Genomic DNA, 23,481 nt, shown 5'->3' with positions numbered 1-23,481 from the left:
CCAGAGTTTATAATGGGCCCAGAGACAGAAGTATTCTGTAATAAAGAAACTCCCCTACTTCAGTTTTCTCCATCATAGGGGAGAGACACTTTGTGATGGTTCTTCCACTTCCTTAAGTCACATCACTGGACAGATCACATGGTTGTTCACTGTGATAATTGCTCCTTCTTTCCACCTTGGGCAGAATAGAGCCAGGCTGGGAGGAGGTAAGAAGCTATGATATTTGTTGGCAAAATTCAAGAAGCCTGAATGTATGAAGGTGCCTTTAAAAGGCCCCCTGAGGGAATGTGGCTCTTGGCTTGAAAAAGGTTTCCCACCCCCAGTGTAGATATACAGCTTTGTACACTTACGTGTGAATGGTAAGATGTTTCTGTACGCATAGGTGAGATGCTTATCTTCATAGTCATTTGTCGACCTGGTATATAAGTGAACATGGAAGGATTTATTGTGGATGGAATAAAGAAAGCTAAGATAAATAGAGTATGACACCAGTTTTTCTTGTGGGGTGGGCAGGCCATTTTTTTTTTTTTAGGAAGGTGATCACAGAAGAGGTGCCCATTGGTATAGTAATCATATTTTCATAAATGCAACTGAATTTTGAATTCTTATCACATCTGGAAAAGCCACTGTATTGAGTCAGATCATTGGTTCTTGCTGCTCATCACTGACTGGCAGTAGCTCAAAGCACAGAGGTCTTTTCCAATCCTACTTGGAGGTGCTGGGAATTGAACCAGGAACCTTCTGCATGCAAAACATGAGCTCTATTGCTAACCTGTAGCCTCTCCAAATAATTTTATTTATTTTATCAGGTTGCAGGCCAGACTTTCATGTTTTCTACTATGCCAGGTGCTCTTGTTTATGACAGTTCATGCCACAATAAACCAATGCGCACAGAATATGTATGTTACCTTACTCTCTTTACAGTCATTTTTCCTCAGGAAAAAAAAAACATTTCCTTTTACTGTATTCTCTGCAAATGTTATGCATTGAATGATCTAGCTTACAAAGGACAACACTAAACAGTGTAATCATTCAATGGTAGAGCAACTACTTTGCTTGCAGAAGGTCTCAGGTTGAATCCCCAGCATTTCCAGGTAGGGCTGGGAATATCTCTTGTCTGAAATCCTGGAGATATACAGCTAGCAAATGAAATCAGTTCTGAGATAGATGAGCCAATAGTCTGTCTTGGTATAAACAGCTTCCTCTATTTCTATTATTAAATACAGTGCTGTTGTTTTCTTAGTAGGATTGTGGACAGAGATTGTAAGTACTGGCTTTTGGGGAGGGGCAGCATGCTGACATACACATATTAACATTTGTCCATACAGAAAGGTCACATTCTCAGCTTCCTGTGAAATATTTTCCCCTCTGGAATGTTTTGCACACATATAATCACATAATGGATTGCAAACTGTGAACTTGCAAGATGAAGCAAAAATGACAGCCTATTAGGAAATGACCCAAGTCCACTCAAAGTTTGTTTCAAGGATGTGAACATTCTTGTGAGCAAATAAATGCAGTCATTTATCTGAGTGGACATCAAAGTCTAAATATGACAGCTGGTTTGTTTACGGTCACTGTGACTTAGAGCTTCATAAGGAGCTCATGGGGAATTAGGAGAATCAAGAATTTTGGATAAAGAGGTTTGAACAAGGTGGGTTCTTCCTGTGTCTTAAGAGTCCTGTTATCTCCAGCTCTATATCATGTTTTACAGGAATAGGTTAATAACGGATTCTGCGCTCTCCCATTGCTTCCCCCAGGTTCTCTATAGGTAGCTACCCATCAGAGAACAATGCCAGCATAGCCATTTCATCCCAGCCATCAGCTGAGTCCAGTTTCCAATCCACCAACCTTTCTCAGGGGCCGTCGGTGAACAGCAGCTACCAAAACACCTCTACATCAACTCAGGGCCTTCCAGCCTATATGAGTGCTGACTTCCCTGATGGCCGAGCCAGCACTCAACAAGATAGCCACCCAAGGCCTCAACCCCAAGCCAATGCAGTTGGGGTCCATGTCATGCCTGGAAGCCCCCACTCCCTCCACAGAACGGTAGCCACCAACACTCCCCCTAGCCCAGGATTTGGGCGAAGAGCTGTCAACGCTAACATGGGAGCCATTCCAGGAAGCCCGAGCATGAGCAGGCACGTAATGGCTCCGTACGGCAACCTCGTTGCATCGCCTGGGAGTCCAAGCCTGACTCGGCAGCAGCCCATAATGGTCTCTGGAAGTCCCAACTTAGATCGGCACATCATATATGGATACTCGGCTCCAGAGGAGAAGCGCCCAACGCTGTCCCGCCAAAGCAGTGCCTCAGGTTATCAGGCTCCCTCTACCCCATCTTTTCCTGTCTCCCCGGCCTACTACCATGGAGTCAGTAGCCCACATTCCTCGTCCCCTGACTCAGCAGTGTACCGGCAGGGAAGCCCCACCCCAACCCAACCACTGCTCCCTGAAAAGAGAAGGATGTCATCAGGGGATCGGTCAAACAGCCTGCCTAACTATGCCACAGTGAATGGCAAGACCTCTTCACCCATCTCCAGTGGCATGTCCAGTCCCAGCAGTGGGAGTGGCATGGCCTTCCATCATACTCTGCCTGATTTCTCCAAGTTCTCAATGCCAGGTAAAATCTCAGATCTTGCTGCTTCTCACTTGAGTAGTGTGTATTATGGAAATTGGGGAGGGGGCATTTCTGGGTCTTTAGTCTTCCTATTTTACCCTGCTTATCAGTACTTGATAGATGAGAATCTGATCATAACCAAGGATTGTCCTGAAATGATCAGCATCCTGTAAGTGTTTTGCGGTGTGTCATGCAGGCACCACTACCCTGGAGTGCAAGGCTCTCCTCATTTTTTTTTTGCTTGTGATACTCCATATTGGCATCATTTGGTTGAACATGTATTATTCTTCATTGAGCATGGTATCAGATATGGAAGCACCTCTTCAGTTCTAACACTTCTTGGAGTTTTAACTATTGTTTAGGAGGCCATCACTTTATCACAGAATGATAGAACCCCAAAAATATAGAATTGAAAGAGACCGTCAAGAGTTATGACATGAGCTTGAGAAGGTGCTTTACAGGGTGGGGTTCTCATTATTTTCCATATTAGTAATCACAAAAGTGCTATGGGGCATTACTGCAGATTAATCTGTTTGGAATAAAATTGTCTTATCTTGATGAGACCCCATAACATTTCCTTTCCTTGAGTTCTCTCATTTTCATTCCTTTTTTGTCTTTTAGACAGCAGCCCTGAGACCAGAGCTAACCTGAAGTTTGTCCAGGATACCTCCAAATACTGGTACAAGCCAGAGATCTCCAGGGAGCAAGGTGCGTCTCTGCCCTACAGAACAGAGTAGCTCAGCAGACAACACTTGGCAATCATACGCTCAAACATTTGAGTGACTTGGGGCTCGTCCACACTCCGCTTGTCCCATGCCTAGAAAGCACAGATTTGTTTTTTTTTTAACATACTTTTTATTAATTTTACAAAATACAAAAAAACAAAAAAACGGTACATACTTAAACCCCTTTTCCACCTCCTTCCTACCCACCCACATGGGCCCTCCCCTGCCACAGAAGTATCCCATGTTTGTGAACAGTCAGAAATGGTCCATTTTATGCTTGGATTTCTGTCCTCCTCCCCCTCCCCTGACCCCAAAGCCCCCCCCTGCCACCAGGGAGCTCCAGCAAACCAGGGCAGTACGCAGGAGGACATCCATCCAACCATCTATTGTTATACCAAAAAAAGAGAAAAATAGAAATAGGAAAAAAAGGGGAAAAAGAAAGGGCGAAAAAAAAAAGAAAAAGAAAAAAACAATACAAAACAGAAAAATTTTTCTTGCATTCATAGTTGAAAAACCATATTTTATGGGCTTCCCCTCCCCCCCTTCCCCGGTTTTCATCCCTTTTTTATCATCTGCAACAGTTTCTTACTTTATAAAAATACACCTTTGTATCTTATACAACTTATAAATCAATTGTTAACATTTTCATCTAATATTCAAATCACTGAAAATTCAAACTCCCATTTTCTCTTCCCGTGCCTAATTTTTTTTTCTCCCTCTATAAGCCTCCATATTTTTACATTTTCCAAAATCCATTTACTTTTAAAACTATAACTATTCTCAATTTAACCTTACATCCCCGATTACCGGCTCCACCCCCCCCAATCCAGCAAATTCCAAAATCAGCAGACCAGTTATAAACCTGTTAATCCATCCTTATCATCACAACATCACTTTCCCTTCACCCCACCCCCTGTTTACAGTCTCTTGCCATCCAGGCCACCATACAGGACCCCTGAATTTCTTCTCTTCTCTGCATATTTTTTCCTTCTTCCCTGTGGGCGTTCTGGAGTTCCAATAATACCAATCGTGCCCCCCTCAAAGGCAGGGCACTCCATCCAACTTTTTGTAGAGTAGAGTCATCATTTTTTTCATGGTGTGTTTCATTTTGTGTTGAATCATCACAGTCCTCATCTTCATCTTTTCCTTCCCCATCATTGTCATTCTCACATTGCTCTTTTTCAGTGTCAAAAGCTTCATCTCCTAGAAAATCATATTCCGCCATCACCTCCTGAAATTTCTGCTGTAACTCCTGTCGTCGTGTCTCCTCTTGACATAACTCTATTCTTGTTTCCCACATTAAGGTCAAAACAGACCGCTGGAACTCAGGGGAACACTTTTTTGTTGACATATTTCAGTCCTGCCAAGGTCAAAACTTATCACGTGGGGTGGAATATGATCACAGTTTATTTTCTCGACTCCATTTTAACAAGCTGGCTGCATTCTTCAAGTCTTGTTAACAATAAAGTTCGAACTCACATTTCACAAGCACTTAAGCCAAAAAAGAAATTCCACAAAGTCCAGAAATACAAAGTGAAGTAAAAATTGACTTATAAATCCTGATCAACTCACTGGATTGCCTGGGCTGCCGGCTCCCGAGGGAAAGAAAGGTTTTTCTTAGGCTTTACCTCATTGCTGCAGGGCAGTCATAAACCACAGTCTCTCTCCCCTTTTCACCCTGCATCAAAGGGGATATTCTCTTTGATGCCTTTGAGGGATCCTTTTGAATTACAAATCTTCTGTTTATGGCTTCGGGTTTCTATTTACTGTCTCTTTGTTGCCGTGGGGGGGGGTGGCTTCCTCTTTTCTCCCCTCTCTCCCAGACCAAATTGTTTTATAATCCAAATCGTGAGGTTACTTACAGTCTTTTCCAATCGTTTTATTTTCGGAAGAATCCAGCGCTCTCCGCCTTCGGCTTGAAGCTTCTCCCTGCTAGAATAACGTTGCCGCTCAAAATGGCCCCCGCGACTTCTACCCTCCTCGCTCCGGAGCTCTTATTAGAGCTAACCGAAGAGTTGGGGAGTCCGGATTGGGTCTGTGCCGAGCAAATTGCCCTCGGGACGCCCTTCCCGAGGTTCTAAGGGGCGCAGCGTTGCTCTCGCTGCCCTCCCCACTCCTAGCAGAGACGGGCCGTCTCGGAGACGAGACGAAACCCCGCCGATCGACGCTGGCGCTGAACCCGGAAGCCCTAGAAAGCACAGATTTGAGAGGTTTTCTGCTTGTCCTGTTCTTTCTATGCACAGGTCTGAGAGGTTTTCCATTTGCTCTTCTACTTTCACTAGGAAAATTCACTCTTTCCTACTGAATTGGATCAAATGTCAATCACTGGGAAACCCAATTGCTGTTTGCTCTGATTCTGTGATAAAGAGCAGCCAACTACAAGCTGAAGTGTGGACGAGTCATTGCTTTGGTCCTTGGCATTCAAAGAAATCGCAAAATCTGCAAGGACAAATCAAACAGTTCCAGAACATTTTTCCTCCTCCAGGGGCCTCCATTATGATAGGACTTAAAGTACATCCTCTTGGATTCCTATTGCTAACCACAGTGATTCTGCATTAGCCATGGGTAGTTAACATTGGCTATTTTACAGCACATCTGCACCTAGCATGATAACATTCCCATTGCCACTTGGCAAAATGATACAGATGGCCAGACTATCTCAAGATGAGAGAGCTTGCCACAGGAATAGTTAGGCTGTTTATATATGGAATCATTGGCATTGGTGGCAGGAGGAACTTGGATACAGATTTCAGATTTGGTCTGTATCAAGCTCCTAGACTGTGATGGATGGTACAGCTATCATGTGCCAATGTAACCAAGTATTCCTCTTGCCTTCAACCTGTTAGAACACACATTCTCTTTATAGATGCTTTTTAATATGTATATTTGAAAAAAAATAGCTTGACTTGCCTCACTGCCCCTCAAAAACCTTTACAACTTTAGTCTAAACAGTCCTGGTCCCGTCAACCATTCCCTCATAGAACTGGTATTCCAAAAACCTAGCTTTTGTTTCTCTCCTCTGAACCCTAGCCAGTTTGACAGTATTAAAAATAAAGTGCAATTAAGTAGCTTAATCCTTTGAAGGATATATCCTTTCATCCGTACATCACTGCTTTGATTCACTCAGTGGCCAGTTGTGTCTGATGGCTATTTTAAGTGGTGATGGGTATTTCCAAAGCTATTGGATGTTACCTGTTCCTATACTCAGCAATGAAAAGTTTAGTTGTGCTCCTTTCCCTCCCCTAAATTAAATCCAAACAGTGGAAAACTTCTCTAATCTCAAGGGAAGTAGGAGTTGACTCTGAGACTTTTATAAGACCCAAACAACTAAAATAGACTGGATAATAGTGACTCTTTCTAGCCTAAACGTGGAGTGGATCTTTCTTTCTAGCTTAACCCCTCTCCTAAGGCAGGCTATCCTTTTTCCCCAGCAGATGCTTGCCCAAATTTTTCTCACAATTCTCTAGGTAAGATCCACTCCACAACAAGAACACACTCCTTGTTTAAACAATTGCAGTAATGGCAAGCTGGATAGGAAGACAGTGAACATGTCCCAACTTGGGGCCCTGAATGGCTGCTTTTGCTTCAAAATAAGAGTGGCCAGCTTAAGCACATTTTATAAAAGTTGTGAGTAATGTAAGGTGTAGTTTGGTCCTTAGAGGTTGGGCTCTGTGTGTTTCATCTGCTGTGCCACATTACAGCTTCAAAATTTTCACAGATCACATTTGTGCTAGAAACCCAGCGAATGACAACTGAAAAGTGATCAGTGCAGACTGACGTTGCTGAGAAGTCTCTAACTGCTGATTCTATAAGGGAGCAGTTAGATGTGATATCAAACAAATGTTTGCCACTGAAAACAGTGCCCCTCTTTCACCGAAATGTTTACATATCGTTTGATGTCATCATACTCGGTTATATCATCTGCTAGTTCTACTCAAAGTAGACCCACTGAAATCAATGAACATGACTTGGGACTATTAATGCAATGGTCTACTCTGAGTAAAACTTAGCTGGATACAACCCACTGTGCATTCCCCTGCTCTCTCCCATTAGCAGCTGATGATATAGAGCATGGATGAGGGTAAACACAATGCAATGAAGCCACACCACATATTTTAAGTAATCTGAGCACAGGTTTGGGGGCTTTTTGGCAGCAAACCTGTACTTGGCATTGCAACATTTAGGCCTAAGTGGATTTTAACCTTGGCCGCTGGCTGTGGGAAGAGAAATGCAAAGTGATCTGTAGAAAGATCCAGCAGTAATGTGAAATTGGAGCAAGACATTTCCCCACTTAGAGTGCCTTGAAATGTAGAGCCTTCTGGTGCTTGTGCTATCCCTTCAGCTTCATAAGTGTACAGTTTCTTGCCCAGCACAGATTAACAATTCATCCTCACCTCTCTGCAATTTCTCACCTCCTAAAATAGATGGTTCAGGTCCACTACTGACACGTGTAATAGGGGAGTCTGCAACAGACGTGACAAGTGCACACTTCGAATCCCTCTGTTGACCTGTGGACATGCATGTACTACTGAGTCACAGGGACTGAAAAAAGAGAGGCACCCACTGACAGAGAGTTAGTGACTTCACTAGTACTGTGCAGTATTGAATTTACATTTTTAAGAAGAGAATAATAGAAGTGGTTTTTAGAATAATTCCATCCTATGATGGCTTATGTTTACATGGAAAGATGTGCAGATAAGTACAGTATATGCCATATTGGGGTAGTCAAGGTGTAGAGGCTTAGAGATCTTGCAAGCATGTTGCTTGTGATTTTGGCCATGAGCCATGTTATAATGATGAATGAGGTGCTCCTGTCTCCAGCCAATGCTGATAAGCAACCTCTCAGATAATTGTGAGCAACCCCTTTAAAAGACTTTGTTTATGTTTCTGTCAACAGCAATTGCTCTCACCCATTCAACAGCTGAGGCACTTGGCAGCCCAGCGCTGCAGATCCATCCTTAATCCAAGAACACGTCCCCTCATTTCCTTCATGTCTCCCCTTGCAAGGGTAAAGTGACTGTTACTGAATGGAGGCTGGCCGTGTTTCAGATCAGATTCTCCAGGGCAAGGACTTTCTTGTACCTTCCGCAGTTTTACTCTTGCCTTAATCAAATCTTAGAAGGACATTTGCCTTCAAGTATACAAGTAGATTAGAAGATCCTGCATTAGATGTGGCAAAGGCTCAGAGACTAATTCAACATGTGCTAAGGTTATTGCTGCTGTGATGGGCAAATGCCTGGTACTGTAGCTACAATGGAGAGGATACTTGGTGGGAACTGCTAGGACTAGTTGTGTGAATTGGGCCTCAGAGCCTTTTCTTGTACATTTAATGTATGTTGATTTCTTTAACATTTGTCCAGTAACTGCCTATTACTGCTTAGATCCATTTACATACATGGGCTATGTTCTTCTTTCTCAGCCATTGCACTGCTGAAAGACAAGGACCCTGGGGCTTTTATCATTCGAGACAGCCACTCCTTCCGAGGAGCCTATGGATTGGCCATGAAAGTTGCTTCTCCGCCTCCTGGTATTTTGCAACAGAGCAAGAAAGGTATACCCTTCTTTCACTTTTAGTAATCCCTCCCCCCTATTCCCCTTAGCCCTAATGTAACACATGAAATGCAGATCAATCTCAACCCTGACAGTATCTGTTCATCTGTTCATCTGTTCATTTGAAAATATTTGGGCTGTTATATCCCTGCCAGGGGAATGCCTGGATGCCAAATTCTGTGCCAGGTATGATATTTCATACTTTCAGTGTTTGTGGCTTATGCTAATAGCAAGCCCATGTTTTCAGACTAGGCTCCAAATGTTTTGTCTTGTGAGGGAACAGAGACTGAGATTTTGTATCCTATCAAGAGTTTTTCTAAATAGGAACTGAGCTGCAGCATGGGAAATCAGGGCGTGACTGATATTAGTTCATTAGAAAACACATTCTTACTCCAGATTGCACACAGCTATGCCATCTTGTGGCAATAACAACAAAAATTCTGTGCAAAGTCAGGGCCTTGAGTTTCTTCTGCCATAAATAGTGATGCTGATAACCTGCTTTCATTGCTTCATATATGACCATTTCTAGCATGTAATGTAGAGTAAATAAGTCACTATAACTGAGAAGGTACATTGTTATAATTTCCTCTTGCTTGCCAATGAAGGGCAGCATGGTTTATGGCCCACCATATCCTAAATCAGAGTGTTATGGCTTGAAAGAAGCTTTCAGAACTTGCACTGAAATCCTGATTTGTCCCAACAGGAGATCTCACCAATGAGCTGGTTAGGCACTTCCTGATAGAAACCAGCCCTAAAGGTGTGAAACTAAAAGGATGCCCCAATGAACCAAATTTTGGTAAGTGCCTACTTTAAAAATGAATTAGAAATACTTTGTATAAACTTTTCCTGCCCTCTGCTTTTCATAAATAGAACTGCCTGGTCCCATCCCATTCTCTTGTGTCTTATTGAAGATAAATGTTCTGCCCAATTCCGCCCTCTTGTGGAGGCTGTGGTGAAAAAACAATATTATATATATATTGAGGACTTCTGGCAGTAGGGAGAAATGGATATAACAAAAACCAAGATGCATAATGATAATTTTATTGATATATGTTTCTTAATAATAACTTATTGTGCTGTATTGATTGATTAATTTTTTATTATATACAATAAGCTTTTGCAAATTATATATAGAGAGAGCATGTCTCAGATTCAAAAGTAATCTCAGCAACAGGTTTCAGAATTTGACCCTGGACATTCAGATATTTAGACAGCTAAGTATCCAATGAGGGTGAACATAGCATAACGTCAGAATGCAGCAGCAGAAACTGAGTGCCACCAAATTGCACTAGCAGGTATCTTTAACTTTTTTCATATTTCCCTGTTCTCTTGCCCAGGTTGCTTGTCAGCTCTCGTGTACCAGCACTCCATCATGCCTCTGGCCTTGCCCTGCAAGCTGGTCATTCCGGATCGAGGTAAAGAAATGTGAAAAGCACTTGTGGGCACCAGGAGCAGAGTGCATGGAGAGAACACCACAGTTTATTCATCAGGAGTGTGTGTGTGTTCAAAAGTTCTCAAAAGAAGAGTCACTCCCCCCCCCCCCCGGTTTGATACAAATGACCAAATTAGAAGTTCTAGAACCTTTCCCTGCAGACCCACCCGCCTTATGAGTTTTAGGGTTGAAATACTGCATGTCTGAAAACAGGAGCCTTGAATGAGATGATTACAGGAGTCATAAATGCACAACTTACACGAAGGGAGCAGGAGAATGCTTATATTTAATAAAAGTGTTTACTTGGGGGGAGCCATGCTTTTGCTGTAAAAGCCCCCCTGAGAGTTATGGAATATCCTCAAGTTCAGTTGCTCCCCAGATCTATTCAAAAGTTTGCAATGGCAAGAACCCGCTGCACAGTAGCTGCTCGCACTGTGTGTGGCTGGAAGACTCTCTGGAGCTTTGGGAAAGGATTTTGAAAATGGGGAGGGGGGCGGAGGCAGTACTGGAAACCTTGGTCTATCTAATAAAGGAATCTGCCATATTGCAGATTTTAAAGTGGACTCATGATGTGATACAGATCAAATCCAAGATTCCTCCCCCATCCCTATGCTTACACTGAGGGAGCAGGAGAAAAGAGAATGTTCAGTTTTATAAAGAATAAGAAATCATAAGGACCTTGCATAAACATAACAAATTCTGTCGCCAACATGTTTCACTGAAAACAATTTAGGTAGCAGTGAGATTAGCGAGCAACAACACTGTATTTCTCTATCTCTGTGTGTGATTGTCCCCTGGGAGTCATGCAGAGGGACAAACTCTGTAAAAGGCACTGACCGTATGTTCATTTTTCATAAATTCAACATAATCCTTCCTGCTTTAATTTAGTTGGCTACCTCCTGCTGGTTCTGTTTACAAAAATATGAAGATGAGAGAGAATATTTTCTCCATACATAAAAATGTATTGCTAGAATTGTTAATGGGAAGTCAACCTGTACCCCTTGTGACACTTCAGTTGTGGGTACAGCAAGGTAACATGGATGTGTTAAATGGACTTGAGCATGTGGTCTTAGAAAGAGCTCTTGCAGATGGCCAAAAACTTCCCTTCCTTTTTTTTGTAAGATCCCATGGATGAAACAAAAGAGACAACCACATCGAGCAACTCAGCAACAGACTTGCTCAAACAGGGAGCAGGTGAGTAGCTCAGATAGAAAGGGGAAACATTTCAACCAGTTTGGAACCCTTTTACTGAAATGAAACCTCCCCAACCTTGTCTGGGAATAAAGCTCCGTTGAATACAGTCTCTGGAATTTACTGAGCAGCACTGCATGAAAATGTTTAAAAATAATCTTTCTACTTAACTTGGTAGTACTCAGAGCAAGCTCTGTACACACATACACGGCCCTTTTGTTACTTCACCATACATTTTAAGCCCTGCAGTTCCTTGTACCTGTAGCAGTAAAAAAAATCAGCCTTCTCTTCCAAGAGAGGTTTCAATGGAACTTTTACATAAGTAATTGGGCTTTACATAGCAGTGATCTTCTGCATTTTGCTAGTTAGAGTTTCAAGTTAAAACTGATAACGTTTTTGCCTGAGCATTACAGGTACACTGGGAGCATTCATAATTGCATAATGTTTTAAGGTCTTGTAGTATGTTATTGTAATTTCACTGTACTTTTAAAATATTTAATTTAAAATTTGCTTTTGAAATTTTAGTTTAAAACAGTTTTGCTGGGTTTTTCTTACCAGCTTTAACTATCAGTCACGTTCTTCAGAGATACTAGCAAGCAATCTATGATTGGCTGTGAGTTGCCTGGGCAAAACTAAACTCAGCTTTCTATAATTTTCCTGTTTTTGTTTTGTTGTTGTTATCATATGAAAACAAAGCAATTGTCCCTAATGTTATTAGAAAATTGTGTTAGAGCACAAAGTGTTGATATTATCTGCTTATTTTGACCAGTGGAAGCCTTGCGTGGAAATTATCCATCAGGAGAAAAGCTCTGACTAGCTTATTTATTTCCAAGATTACAGTGGTCCCAGCAAAATAAGGAACTGGAATAAAGATTGTGGGCAGTGGAAGGGTTCATGGTAGGCTTGGCTAAGCCATGGATCTCCAGATCTTGTCAAACTTCAGTTCCCACCAGCCACAGCCAGCAATTTGCCAGTCATCAGCTAAGGCTGTAGTTGAACAATTGGTCCATGGCATTTGAAAGTGGCCAATGGGGGGATTGCTGGAGTGTGCAGATAAAGTTGATTTGGTGCAACCCTGCCCACAGCTAGGCTGCTTAAACTGATCTATGTGCAACTTTTCAGCTTCTGAGATAAACAGCACTTGGATATTGCATAAATTGGGGAAATTATACTGCATATTGATGTAGCTTAATCACTTCTCAACTTTTTATTGTGGTTTCTGCCATTGGGAGCAACAGACTCTAGGCTCTCCGATTACTGAAATGGTAAACTTGTTTGACTTCTTGCAAAAAGACAGTCAGATACAGATCCACATTTCCCTAACATAGTCCACAATCATTGGGGAAAGCTCTTATGAGCAGACAGCAAATAGACCACAAAGACAAGTTTTCCTCATTATAGTCCAGGCAGCAGCAGCAGGATTGAGCCTGCTTTAGCCTTTGTGTACCCTGCATTGTGCCATCCTATTGATGTGTGTGCCACTGTTCCCCCCCCCCTCCAGCCTGCAATGTGCTCTTTATCAACTCGGTGGAGATGGAATCATTAACAGGTCCACAGGCCATTGCCAAAGCTATCACTGAGACGCTGGCTGCTGACACCCCACCATCTGCTACTATTGTCCACTTCAAAGTTTCAACGCAAGGAATCACCTTAACAGACAACCAGAGGAAGTAAGAGCCAAATATGGTCTGGGACTAAGGGTGATCTGTGGGCTTCGAAATAAAGGCTGTCTTTTTACACCCATTATCTGGTTGCGTTAGTGAGAAGTTCCCCAAGTTACTCTCTGCTTCACAAATAATGCCCTCAGCAGTGGCACTGATATATTAACCCATTTCAAACTTCTGTTTTGTCATAATTGGCTAGTAGGCATCAAATAAAGCTCAGGATATTTTGCATTTAATACATCCCTGCTGGTCAGTGTTCCATTAGCCTTGTAAATGACTGATGCAGAACTCATGTAATAGGATGGTACTGATTACCTTGGGGTTGTTTGGTCATTTGTATGGATGGGCCCAGCAGCATTCATCCACTATCATTTCTTTTAACTATGTCACTTACTCATGTTCATATTTCTGTTTCTGTTTCAGGCTGTTCTTCAGACGACATTACCCCATCATCAGTGTCACCTTCTGTGATGTGGACCCACAGGAGAGAAAGTAAGTGGCAGGGTTTTAGTTTTTTTGTGATTAAACAGATTCAAATCACAAAAGTATTTATAGGCAGATATATCATAGCAAAGATGGGGTGGGGGAAAATGACTTTCTGTTTTCTATCCCACCTTATCTATCTATTTAAAGACTTTTACTGTTACTTTTCAGTGTAAGCTTGCAAGGTGCCTAATAATAAGCAGCTAAAATTCAACATTTTAGCAGTATTTTTTTTAAAAAAAAATAAGCAGTGAAATGAGCAATAAACTAGAGAAGGCAGGAGTAAAATAAACCACCCATTAACCCCATTAAAGTTCAAGAGCCTGGCTCTGAAAATCTAACAGGATAGGCACCAAAAAGAGCCCTTTCATCTCTGTATGTGACTGTACCTTGAACAGTGCCTGGTTTGCATATCTTAAGGAACTCCTAATCAGACTAAGAACCTTTTAAAGGAGCAATAGCCCATAGCTGGGGACGTGGGTGGCGCTGTGGGTTAAACCACAGAGCCTAGGGCTTGTCGATCAGAAAGTCGGTGGTTCGAATCCCCGTGATGGTGTGAGCTCCCATTGCTCGGTCCCAGCTCCTGCCATTTACTGGACCATTTAGCTATATCATATCCCTGCTAGTTTCAGGGGCTTTGATTGGCATAAATATTTTGACATGAGATTCCACAAGACTGACTAGAAGGCCTGCAAAAATCACACTGTAACCCATTGTTGTTTATGAAAGCTGTTCAATAGTGGAGGCACTGGAGCAACATATTGGGCTTGTATTTCAGAGACATTTTCCCAACAGCTCATAATTTCAACACTGTTGAAGATCTTAATATATTCTGGCAACAGATTGTTTCTCAGAAGAATAAGGGGATAAGGAACAGGGGGTTCTCATAATAGTAGGAGGTAGATGGAGCCCACGCCCCTTTCTTGGCTGTACTTATTTGTTGCTTTAAACAGGGAAGAAAGGGGTCAAGTGATTAGCCACCAATTCAGTCAAAGTGTTACTTTACCAGTCTTCCCTACCCCCATACTCCACTCTAATTACTCCACTGTACAGGTTGGACCTTAGTATTATTGTGGATTCCTCCCCCAGTGAAAATTAACCAAAGGCTGTTCTTATATTCTCAGGTGGACTAAGTCAGACAGCGGTGGTGCTGCAAAGTAAGTCTTGTTATTCAACTTCAGGTTCAGTGTTAGACCATTACAAAGGACAGAGGCCCTTCTCATAGTGACCTGATTCTCCAAAGCTTACAGAAATGTATGAATGGTTCTTTGGCCTAATTTATCTTGGATCAAAGTGGTTCACACAACTGGGAGGAGTGATCAGATGAAGAGTTGTTCTGAACTTCCATATTGGTCCCAACTTTGAGGTCCAAAAGGCTTTAAAGCAGAAACCATCAGACCAAGAGAGATGTAAAGAGGCCAAATCTGTTTCCAGAAAATGTTTTTATTTTAGGCAAAGGGGCCAGCTTGCCTTTTATGTTATGCAAGAGTTGAGTTTTCCCCATCGTTCCCATGAAGTGTCATGACTCCAGTTTCCACATGCCATTATGGACATGCCCACTACATTCCTGAATAAACAGCAAAGCCCATTCTTAGCCAGGAAAACAGTAAACATAATACACACCAGCCCACATGGCCCTTGGTTCCCAAAGGAGGGATGTGTCATTGCCATACCAAGTCATCTTTGACTTCTCCAAACAACTTATTCATATAAAAAAGTGATGTGGAGTCAGCTACTTAGGATATGATCAAGTGGGGAAATACAAACCTTCAGGGAATGTAACACAAGGTTCTTAAAGTCTCTGAGGAAATCTTGACAGAAACCACCCTGGTTGAATTCTTTGTTGCGCAAGAAGTCTTGAAGTTGCGTGGATTTTTTCAATTGTTTACCTAAGGAAATGAAATAAAAACATGTCAACTTCCACTTCATTTACACTGGGAAATGTTACTTAAAAAATAAAACAGAGAATGTGTTTAAATAATAAGTATTTGAGAATGTCTGGTTGTGTCCCCACCCCCACCCCAAAACGGACATGGTTGAAAAGTTATATGCAGCAACAGGCTGCATGCATCTGCACATGTCCATTTCCCACTCAGTTGGTGCATCCAGCAGCACAGACAGTGTGGACTATCTGTTTCAGGGAGTGGGGAGTGACCCTTGATTCAGACAGATTTACTCTCAATCTGTTTTCAGTGCTGTCAAAACCATGCTTAGCATTGCTCCGTCAACTGGTACCGCAGAAACAACCCTGACTTCAGTTCCTCAGTTTAATAGCTGCATATGGCAGTCTGTAACTACAAGCAGTGATGGCAGTCTATCCCAGCGTTTCTCAACCGCTGTTCCGCGGTACACTAGTGTGCCGCCAGACGCTGGCTGGTGTGCCGGGACATGCCGCGGCGAGAAGGGCGATTTGCTGCCTTGTCACGTGCCGCCGACCTTGGGCAGCCCCCCCCAAAAAAGAGAGAGAAGAGGCCAGGCGCTGCCGGGCGCTCCGAGCGCTCGGCACTTTGGAGCGCTCCGCTCTGCAGCCGCCGGCCTTCGGCAGCCCCCCCCCAAAAAAAAGAAGAAGAAGAAGAGGCCAGGCCCTGCAGGGCGCTCCGAGCGCTCGGTGCTTCGGAGCGCTCCGCTCTGCAGCCGCCGGCCTTGGGCAGCAAAAAAGAAAAGAAAAGAGGCCAGGCGCTGCAGGGCGCTCCGAGTGCTCGCCGTTTCGGAGTGCTCCACTCTGCAGCCGCCGGTTCCAGGCACCGAGGCGGCAGGCCTCGGGCAGCCCCCCCCCCAAAAGAGAGAGAGAGAGAGAGAAGAGGCCAGGCGCTGCAGGGCGCTCCGAGCGCTCGGCACTTTGGAGCGCTCCGCTCTGCAGCCGCCGGCCTTGGGCAGCCCCCCCAAAAAAGAAGAAGAAGAAGAAGAGGTCAGGCGCTGCAGGGCGCTCCGAGCGCTCGCCGTTTCGGAGCGCTCCGCTCTGCAGCCGCCGGTTCCAGGCACCGTGGCGGCAGGCCTCGGGCAGCCCGCCCCCCCCCCAAAGTAGAGGCCAGGTGCTGCAGGGCGCTCCGCACGCTCCCTGCTGCTACAGCAGCAGCAACAGCAGCCGGTTCCAGGCCCCTCTGGCTGGCTGGGGCGCTCGGTGGTCTCGCTCTACAGGGCATGGAGGTATGTCTTATGGAGGTGGTGTGCCTCGTGATTTTTTTCACGGAACAAGTGTGCCGTGGCCCCAAAAAGGTTGAGAAACACTGGTCTATCCTACCAATGTCCAACTCTCTTAGGGACTGTTGGCTGTGTCTAGCTTATCTAAACTCACACTGGGGAGTTCAGTACTTCATGTTGAGGTCACATTTCACATGATCCCAAAGGGGGTGGAGGGCAGAAGACAGAACAAGAGTCTGAAAAAGACTCTTGCCATCCCAAAACTTCTTTTTTCTAACCTCCCAAGTTTCCCCATTTTGTTTAGCAAAAGAAAAAGGACTGGAAAATGCAGTAGAAAAATGCAGAGTAATAATTTGTTCCAATAAAAAATGGAGAAAGATTTTTGTACTATAGATGTGATACTAGCCCATACATAACAAGAGATTTATTGAATATGATCCTTTTACTTCTAGTAGGGGAGAAAAATCCTATTAAAAGCCAAGCTTTGTGACCAATTTGAGCTACTTCCTCTCTCTGATCATGTTTTCCGTTCTCCTCCTGATGCTACCTCTAGCTGAGTAGCTTGGAGCAAGCTCTGGGGGCTTATGGGCTCCACTAATTTTAGGTACTGTCTGTAGCAAGGGGTGTTTTTATTAGAATCTCCAGCTGTCTGGGTTTTTCTTTCTCTAATTAGAAATGACAGGAGGAGGATCACATTTTGTTCCACTTTCATCTAGTATTTATAACTTTCCTTTTGAAAGTTGAAATTGAAAACAAACAAACAAACAAACCCAAAGCATGTTGTTCTTACTGAGATAAAGGAGCTACAGCAATTGAAATCCACATCCTTTCTCCAAAGGCCACACCTCACCACCTCCAATTCCATGTGATATATTTGTTTTGTCTCAAGTTCCACTGGTAGAAGATTGAATGTTTTATATAGCTTATCTAATAACACCAATATGATGGGGGGGGTACTTTAGTAGCAATCTCTGCTCCACAAATAGCTGTAGTTATTCATGTCTGCCCTAGCTTACACCTCTCCCTCTCTCTCTCCCACCCCCCATTTTTTTTCTTTGTCATCTCTGCAGACTATTTGGCTTTGTGGCCAGGAAACAAGGCAGTACAACAGACAATGTCTGCCACCTCTTTGCTGAGCTGGACCCCGACCAACCAGCTGCCGCCATTGTCAACTTTGTCTCCAGGGTCATGCTCGGCTCCTCTCAGAAGAGATGAACCGATGCCTTCCCCCTGAAGGGGGCTTCTTGCCCTTGAATTTTGAAGAAGGACTTGGAGTTGTTCCGAGAAGGAGTGCGAGGAAGTGCGTTGCGAAAGAGGGAAGTGAACCAATTTTAGGGGGCGGGGGGAGAGAGGGAGAGTGGGGGAAGGTCTGAATTGCTGGAAAGCCCAAACCAAGCAAACGTACGTACATAGCAGAAACCAAGGAACCGACATCGTCGCCTTTCCCTGCCAAGTTCAAGAGGTGGAGACAATTTTGGCTTTTTGGATCAGCATGAAATCAGAGAATTCAGCCCCACAGGAACAAAGCACGGATCTTATTAACCTTTGTGGGGTAGGACTATATAGTAGTTGCTTGTTTAGAAAATAAGGCAAACTTTTTAAAAAATCATGAATACGTGAGCTGCAGGAATCACAATGAGAAACATGCCGAACAAGCAATCATTGGTACCCATTTCTGAAAGTAATTGCTCCCAACTCTCCAACTGCTGAATGTATGGAACGTGTGTGCGTGTGCCTGTGTGTGCGCATTTGTGTAGTGTGCACCTGTTGCAATACATATCTGTGGAAATCTGCAGTGTTAAGATCATGGCTTTGCTGAATGATGTGATGGTTATTCAGAACGGTTGACCCCTGCATTCTCCCCCTCCTCTAGGAACATTGGCCTCTATTACTCCAGCTGGAGGAGAAGCCTCATGAGCAGTAGCACCTGATCTACTACAGAGGCAGGAAGTCCACACTTCATACATGTGCACAGTGCATGTGCACACATAATTCGTATACCAGAGTTGCGGGGAGTATTTCCCTAGCTAAGTTTAAGGAGCATGCTAGCCACGTCATAATTATATCTTCTGGTTTCTATGCAATGAGACCCATGGTAGGTCATTTGAACAGGGAATCTGTCCCATGATCCCCTTGCCCCTTAAAAAATTAAATACCAGCAGTTTGGGAATGCCATTCCTTTCCTGACCAGGCTTACCCCTTCTCAGTAGGCATGCACGCCATTATGTATCTTGCATGGAAATTATTCAATTGTGCAAAGGCAAGATGAATGATCCAATACTGGGGAGAGGGGGATCTTGTTTTGAAGCCACTAGGAATGATGATGCAAGGAGAGCCAGCTTGGTGTGGGCTTTGACTTAAGCACAGCCATAGCTATTCCAAAAACTAGTGGCCATAGTTGATTAATCTGTATCCATTTGAGTTCAACAATTAATATGTAGCAAAATTCATTATTTTGCCTCTTCAGGCTTTGTGTTTGTTTCTGGAGGCATCAGATCTTGCACCAACACACTAGTTGACACTTGGCAGTGTTGTCCTCAATTGACATTTGTTGTGGAAAGGGAGGCAGTTTCTACCTTGCAAATCTTTTTTTGTGCAGAGCCGCTACATATCCATTTTCACAGTGAATGAGGTAGTATTGTAGCAGCAGCCATAGAGGAATTATGTATTTTTCTGCCAACATCACAAATTAGTCTTTTTACTAGCAGGACTTCTGTCACTCCTAATGGGGGGGGGGGCTGCAGAAGTGCTGCCTATTAACTAATGGCTCTGGGTATCTTTGTCAAGGAAAGGTTGACTTGTCAGGAGACGTCTGCTTGGTTGTGGAAGTAGCCTTCTGTTGTGTAAGGTTCTCACATCATCTGCACTGGCAAATCCCAGACATGAACACTTGTGCTGAATGGACAAAGAGATGTTCCCATGTGTCAAATCCTATGGGTTTATTGTGAATTCTTCAACCTCTACTTAAACTAGAGTCAAGGCCCTGCTGAAAGCGAGTCACTTTTGCCTTGCTGTGTCAGCTGGTCCAACGGGGATTGGTCAAAGACCTATGAAGAGACTAGCATGCATGACAACAATTTGAGTCAACAGATAAGGAGCATGTGGGTAGTAAGCCCTTCACACCCTCCTCTGTTGATAACACACAACAGGACTCATAACACACAGTGCGGATTGGGTTGGGCTGATACCCTTGAAGAGGTATCCGGGACCTCCCATTTAAAACAGTGGATGAAAAGTCTGTTCCCCTAAAATGCCATCTGGGTTCCTGAAATGGCAGGGGAAGATCTTTAGGGACAGGCTGTGTGTTGATGAGGCACATCAGCATGAAGCCATGCAACATTCACTAAAAAATCAAAATACGAACTCCAAGTCATGCAGTCACCTAAATTCCCCAAGAGAGTGTGGCTCTCTCATTGCCTTGATATAATATATATATATGTATGTATGTATGTATGTATGTATGAAATATACTGACGAAATAATGTAAGCTAATCAAAAAAATTTAAAGTGAAATTTACACAAAAAGTATTTATTTTTGCCATATTGCTTTATCTATCTTTTACTTCCTCTGATCTTCCTACATTCCCCCCCTCCCCATCCATGTTATGTATGTAAAAGTGCTAATTTGGTTAGTATTATTGACATGGGCAAGATTTCAAAAGATGTCCATCCCTCTCCACCCCATCCCCCCAAGAGCAATGTATTTTGATATCATGCCACAGGGTAATGCAACAATACAGCCTTTCTCATCCCCACCACCTCCTTTTTAGAAATGAGCAAGTGAACATGTATAAATTTTGTACTTTGTTTCTGAGTGACGCAAAGGTTAGAGGTGTGCGTATGTGTGAAAGTGTGTGGAGAGAGATTTATTTCTGGATACTGTATAAAGCATGAGTTTTGCATCCAAGGACTGTCATCAAGGTGGTTCCTTGGATGGAGTGGGAGCATCAGTTATTGGTGTCATCGTCCAGGCTCTGCCCCACCCGCATCCAGATGGGATGCCAGAGACTGTGGTAGCTTATTCTCTTATAGGTTACAAATATTTCCTCCTTCTGCAAAATTCAAGCAAGATGATTCCCCCTCCCTCACCTGCAACTGTCTCACCCTGCCATTAACCAATTAGAGAAACACTGTGTCTATAGATATATATATATAAATATTATAAATATATATATTTTTTGAAAGTCTCTATTTTTCAGACTTCATTTTTTTCACTGCTTTCAAAAAATTAAAATTTGCAATCTCACCCTTCCCCTTCATCATTTGCTGTCTTGCCACAGAGAACGGTATTGAAACTTTATGGTTCATTATTGTTTTGCCATTCAAAGGAAGTGACCTCGATATAAGGCTTCTGTGGTCACATATATATGTCATCATGGCGAGCACACGCATGTCAGAATACCTGCTTCCAGCCATGACCTGCTCACTGCTCCTTTACTAACTCACTATCTGAAGATGGAAAATTTAAAGATCCCTATGTGTTTGGGCCATACTTGCTGACTATGGCTTTATTTTAAAAGGCAAAGCTAATCACATTATGTAACTTGTTGCTTTTCCAGCTTGCATTCAAGACAAAAGCTGCATTTAGGAGTAACTGTTGTATTTATCAACCACAGTTTTTCCATAGATCACGTCCCCAGCTCCTCCAGGGTGGCTCTCAATCCAGAGCTAACCAAGTCCTTGTGAAAAAGAGCACAGAGAGGCACAAGAAGTTGCTAGAAGAAATGAGAGTTCCCCCAGACCCAATAATTTCTATGTATATCTTGATTGGGTTAGAGGAGTATGATTTTTATCTGCCCTTCCTTCCTTTCCCTGAACTTGCAGTGTGCCTCTCCATTTGTGCTAAGAGCCATAGAGCAGGGATCAAAAGGAGACCAATCTCGATGGAAACCTCTGGTCCATTTTTATGGACTGCCAGTGCCAACCCAGGAAGGAACATCCTGGCATATGTGAGAAGGAGAAGGCAACCAGTTTTCAAAACACTGTCACAACTTCAGAGGCAACAGATTGTCTCCTTCTCTGCAATCTCCTTGTGGGGATATTTGCGTTTGCCATGTTCTTTACCCATTGATCTCCCCCCACCCATGCACTTGGCCAGGATGTAAGTGAGCTGCTCACTAGGTGAGTCATCCTTGGGTTGGTTTGTTGGTGTTAATTTGCCTCAGCCACAGTTTCTTCACCTGTTTGTGGCACAGGGGAGAGAGAGTCTCTGGTTTAGTTTGCTTTCTGCCAAATTCCCAAGTGCTGGAGGAGCTGCTGCAACCCCCCAAAAAACTTGTGCCATTTATTGAATGTCTTTTAAAGAGCACAAGATAAGATTATTCCATCTGAAACTCAGCAACTCATTTCCAATGCCTGGGACTGATGTCTAATGTAAATTTTCTCATGTATGCAATGTAGTAATAACACTACCCTTTCAATAGAAGGTGTTATATTTTATACACATGCACACAAACACTCTCCTCCGTACACAAAGAACTGCATAATGTTGCCAAAGATACCTGTTTGAAATGCACTTTCCTCTTCCTGTTGGCTGTACATTTCGTGAATGTGCCTCTTTGCCTCTCTTTAGTTTTTCTTTCTTTGTTTTAAAATCTTGTCTACTAGTGGTACTTTGTTCATTATGTTTTTATCTAGCAAATTTGTGAAACTCAAATCACCCTTCCACCAGCTAGGTCGTGATAACTAATTTGATATATAACTTGAGATTTGAGGAAGGTAACTGAGCAGTGAATCAGCCAAAGTAAGATGTAGAAGAGAACAGGAGCAAAGCCATTCAGATACCCTCATGTCCAGTTCTTTAAATGTTATAAAAATCCCAAATTCATCCCTAAAGTTCCTGCAGTTGCTTGCTTTAAATACAACTTCAAATAAGTAATCATTTTTAAATAAGTAATCCCTTCCCAATGCCTGTGAAAGAAATTTAAAGTAAACAGCATTAGAGACAGTACTGTCACTTTTTGTCTCTATGTAGCTGACATACAGTGACAAAGATGTTTAATATTTTGCAGCAACAATTATTATTTGACACCCAGCTCAATATAGCTGTGAGGATTAATGACCTAATATCTCTCTGCATTATGGCAACTGGCTGCACTGCTACTCTACATGGGGCATTGAGCTAGCATTGTAGTTTTGCTAAATCTTTCTTGTAGTTTAAGAAAGTCATAAGGCCAGAGTCATAAGGATCATACTAGACCAATACCCAAAAGAAACCAATGGCCTGTACTCAGTAATTAGAACTGGATGTATTGGAGAAACATTTAAAGGCCACAGGCCCAATATATTACTATATCCTGGCAACCATCAATTTATTAATCTGTTTGTGGATGATTCAGAACATGCTATTCAAGTTGAGTCTGTTCTGATTAAGCCAAGAAGTTCAGTTAAAAATTAAAAGGGAGAAAGCCATCACCGAATGAATTAACTCTGCCTATGTGAGGAATAAGGGACGCGGGTGTCACTGTGGCCTAAAACACAGAGCCTAGGGCTTGCCGATCAGAAGGTTGGTGGTTTGAATCCCCGCGATGGAGTGAGCTCCCATTGCTCGGTCCCAGCTCCTGCCAACCTAGCAGTTTGAAAGCACGTCAAAGTGCAAGTAGATAAATAGGTACCGCTCTGGTGGGAAGGTAAACGACATTTCCATGTGCTGCTCTGGTTCGCAAGATGCGGCTTAGT

General features: G+C 43.1%; 1 protein-coding gene across 34 annotated transcripts in view; it reads left to right on the top strand.

Annotated features, from left to right (window-relative positions):
• TNS1 (tensin 1) overlaps window positions 1–20,990 on the top strand; it is a 310,381-nt gene extending 289,391 nt beyond the window's left edge. For 32 of the 34 annotated variants that reach the window (XM_088662779.1, XM_088662729.1, XM_088662773.1 and 29 more), the window contains 10 exons: window positions 1,761–2,620; window positions 3,239–3,325; window positions 8,762–8,893; window positions 9,596–9,688; window positions 10,230–10,307; window positions 11,447–11,518; window positions 13,017–13,185; window positions 13,603–13,671; window positions 14,787–14,819; window positions 17,874–20,990. In XM_088662779.1, the coding sequence (XP_088518905.1) occupies window positions 1,761–2,620; window positions 3,239–3,325; window positions 8,762–8,893; window positions 9,596–9,688; window positions 10,230–10,307; window positions 11,447–11,518; window positions 13,017–13,185; window positions 13,603–13,671; window positions 14,787–14,819; window positions 17,874–18,018 (1,738 nt within the window). In that variant the 3' untranslated portion in view covers window positions 18,019–20,990. The remainder of the gene's footprint in view (window positions 1–1,760; window positions 2,621–3,238; window positions 3,326–8,761; window positions 8,894–9,595; window positions 9,689–10,229; window positions 10,308–11,446; window positions 11,519–13,016; window positions 13,186–13,602; window positions 13,672–14,786; window positions 14,820–17,873) is intronic. The other 2 variants (XM_088662877.1, XM_088662884.1) reach the window with 1 other exon arrangement.
• The last annotated feature ends 2,491 nt before the right edge of the window (window positions 20,991–23,481 follow it).

Source organism: Zootoca vivipara, chromosome 1 (genome assembly GCF_965207765.1).
Source record: "Zootoca vivipara chromosome 1, rZooViv2.hap1.1, whole genome shotgun sequence".
NCBI classification, from domain to species: domain Eukaryota; kingdom Metazoa; phylum Chordata; class Lepidosauria; order Squamata; family Lacertidae; genus Zootoca; species Zootoca vivipara.
Note: the sequence above shows the minus strand (reverse complement) of the source record. Positions and strands in the feature narration are given on the sequence as shown.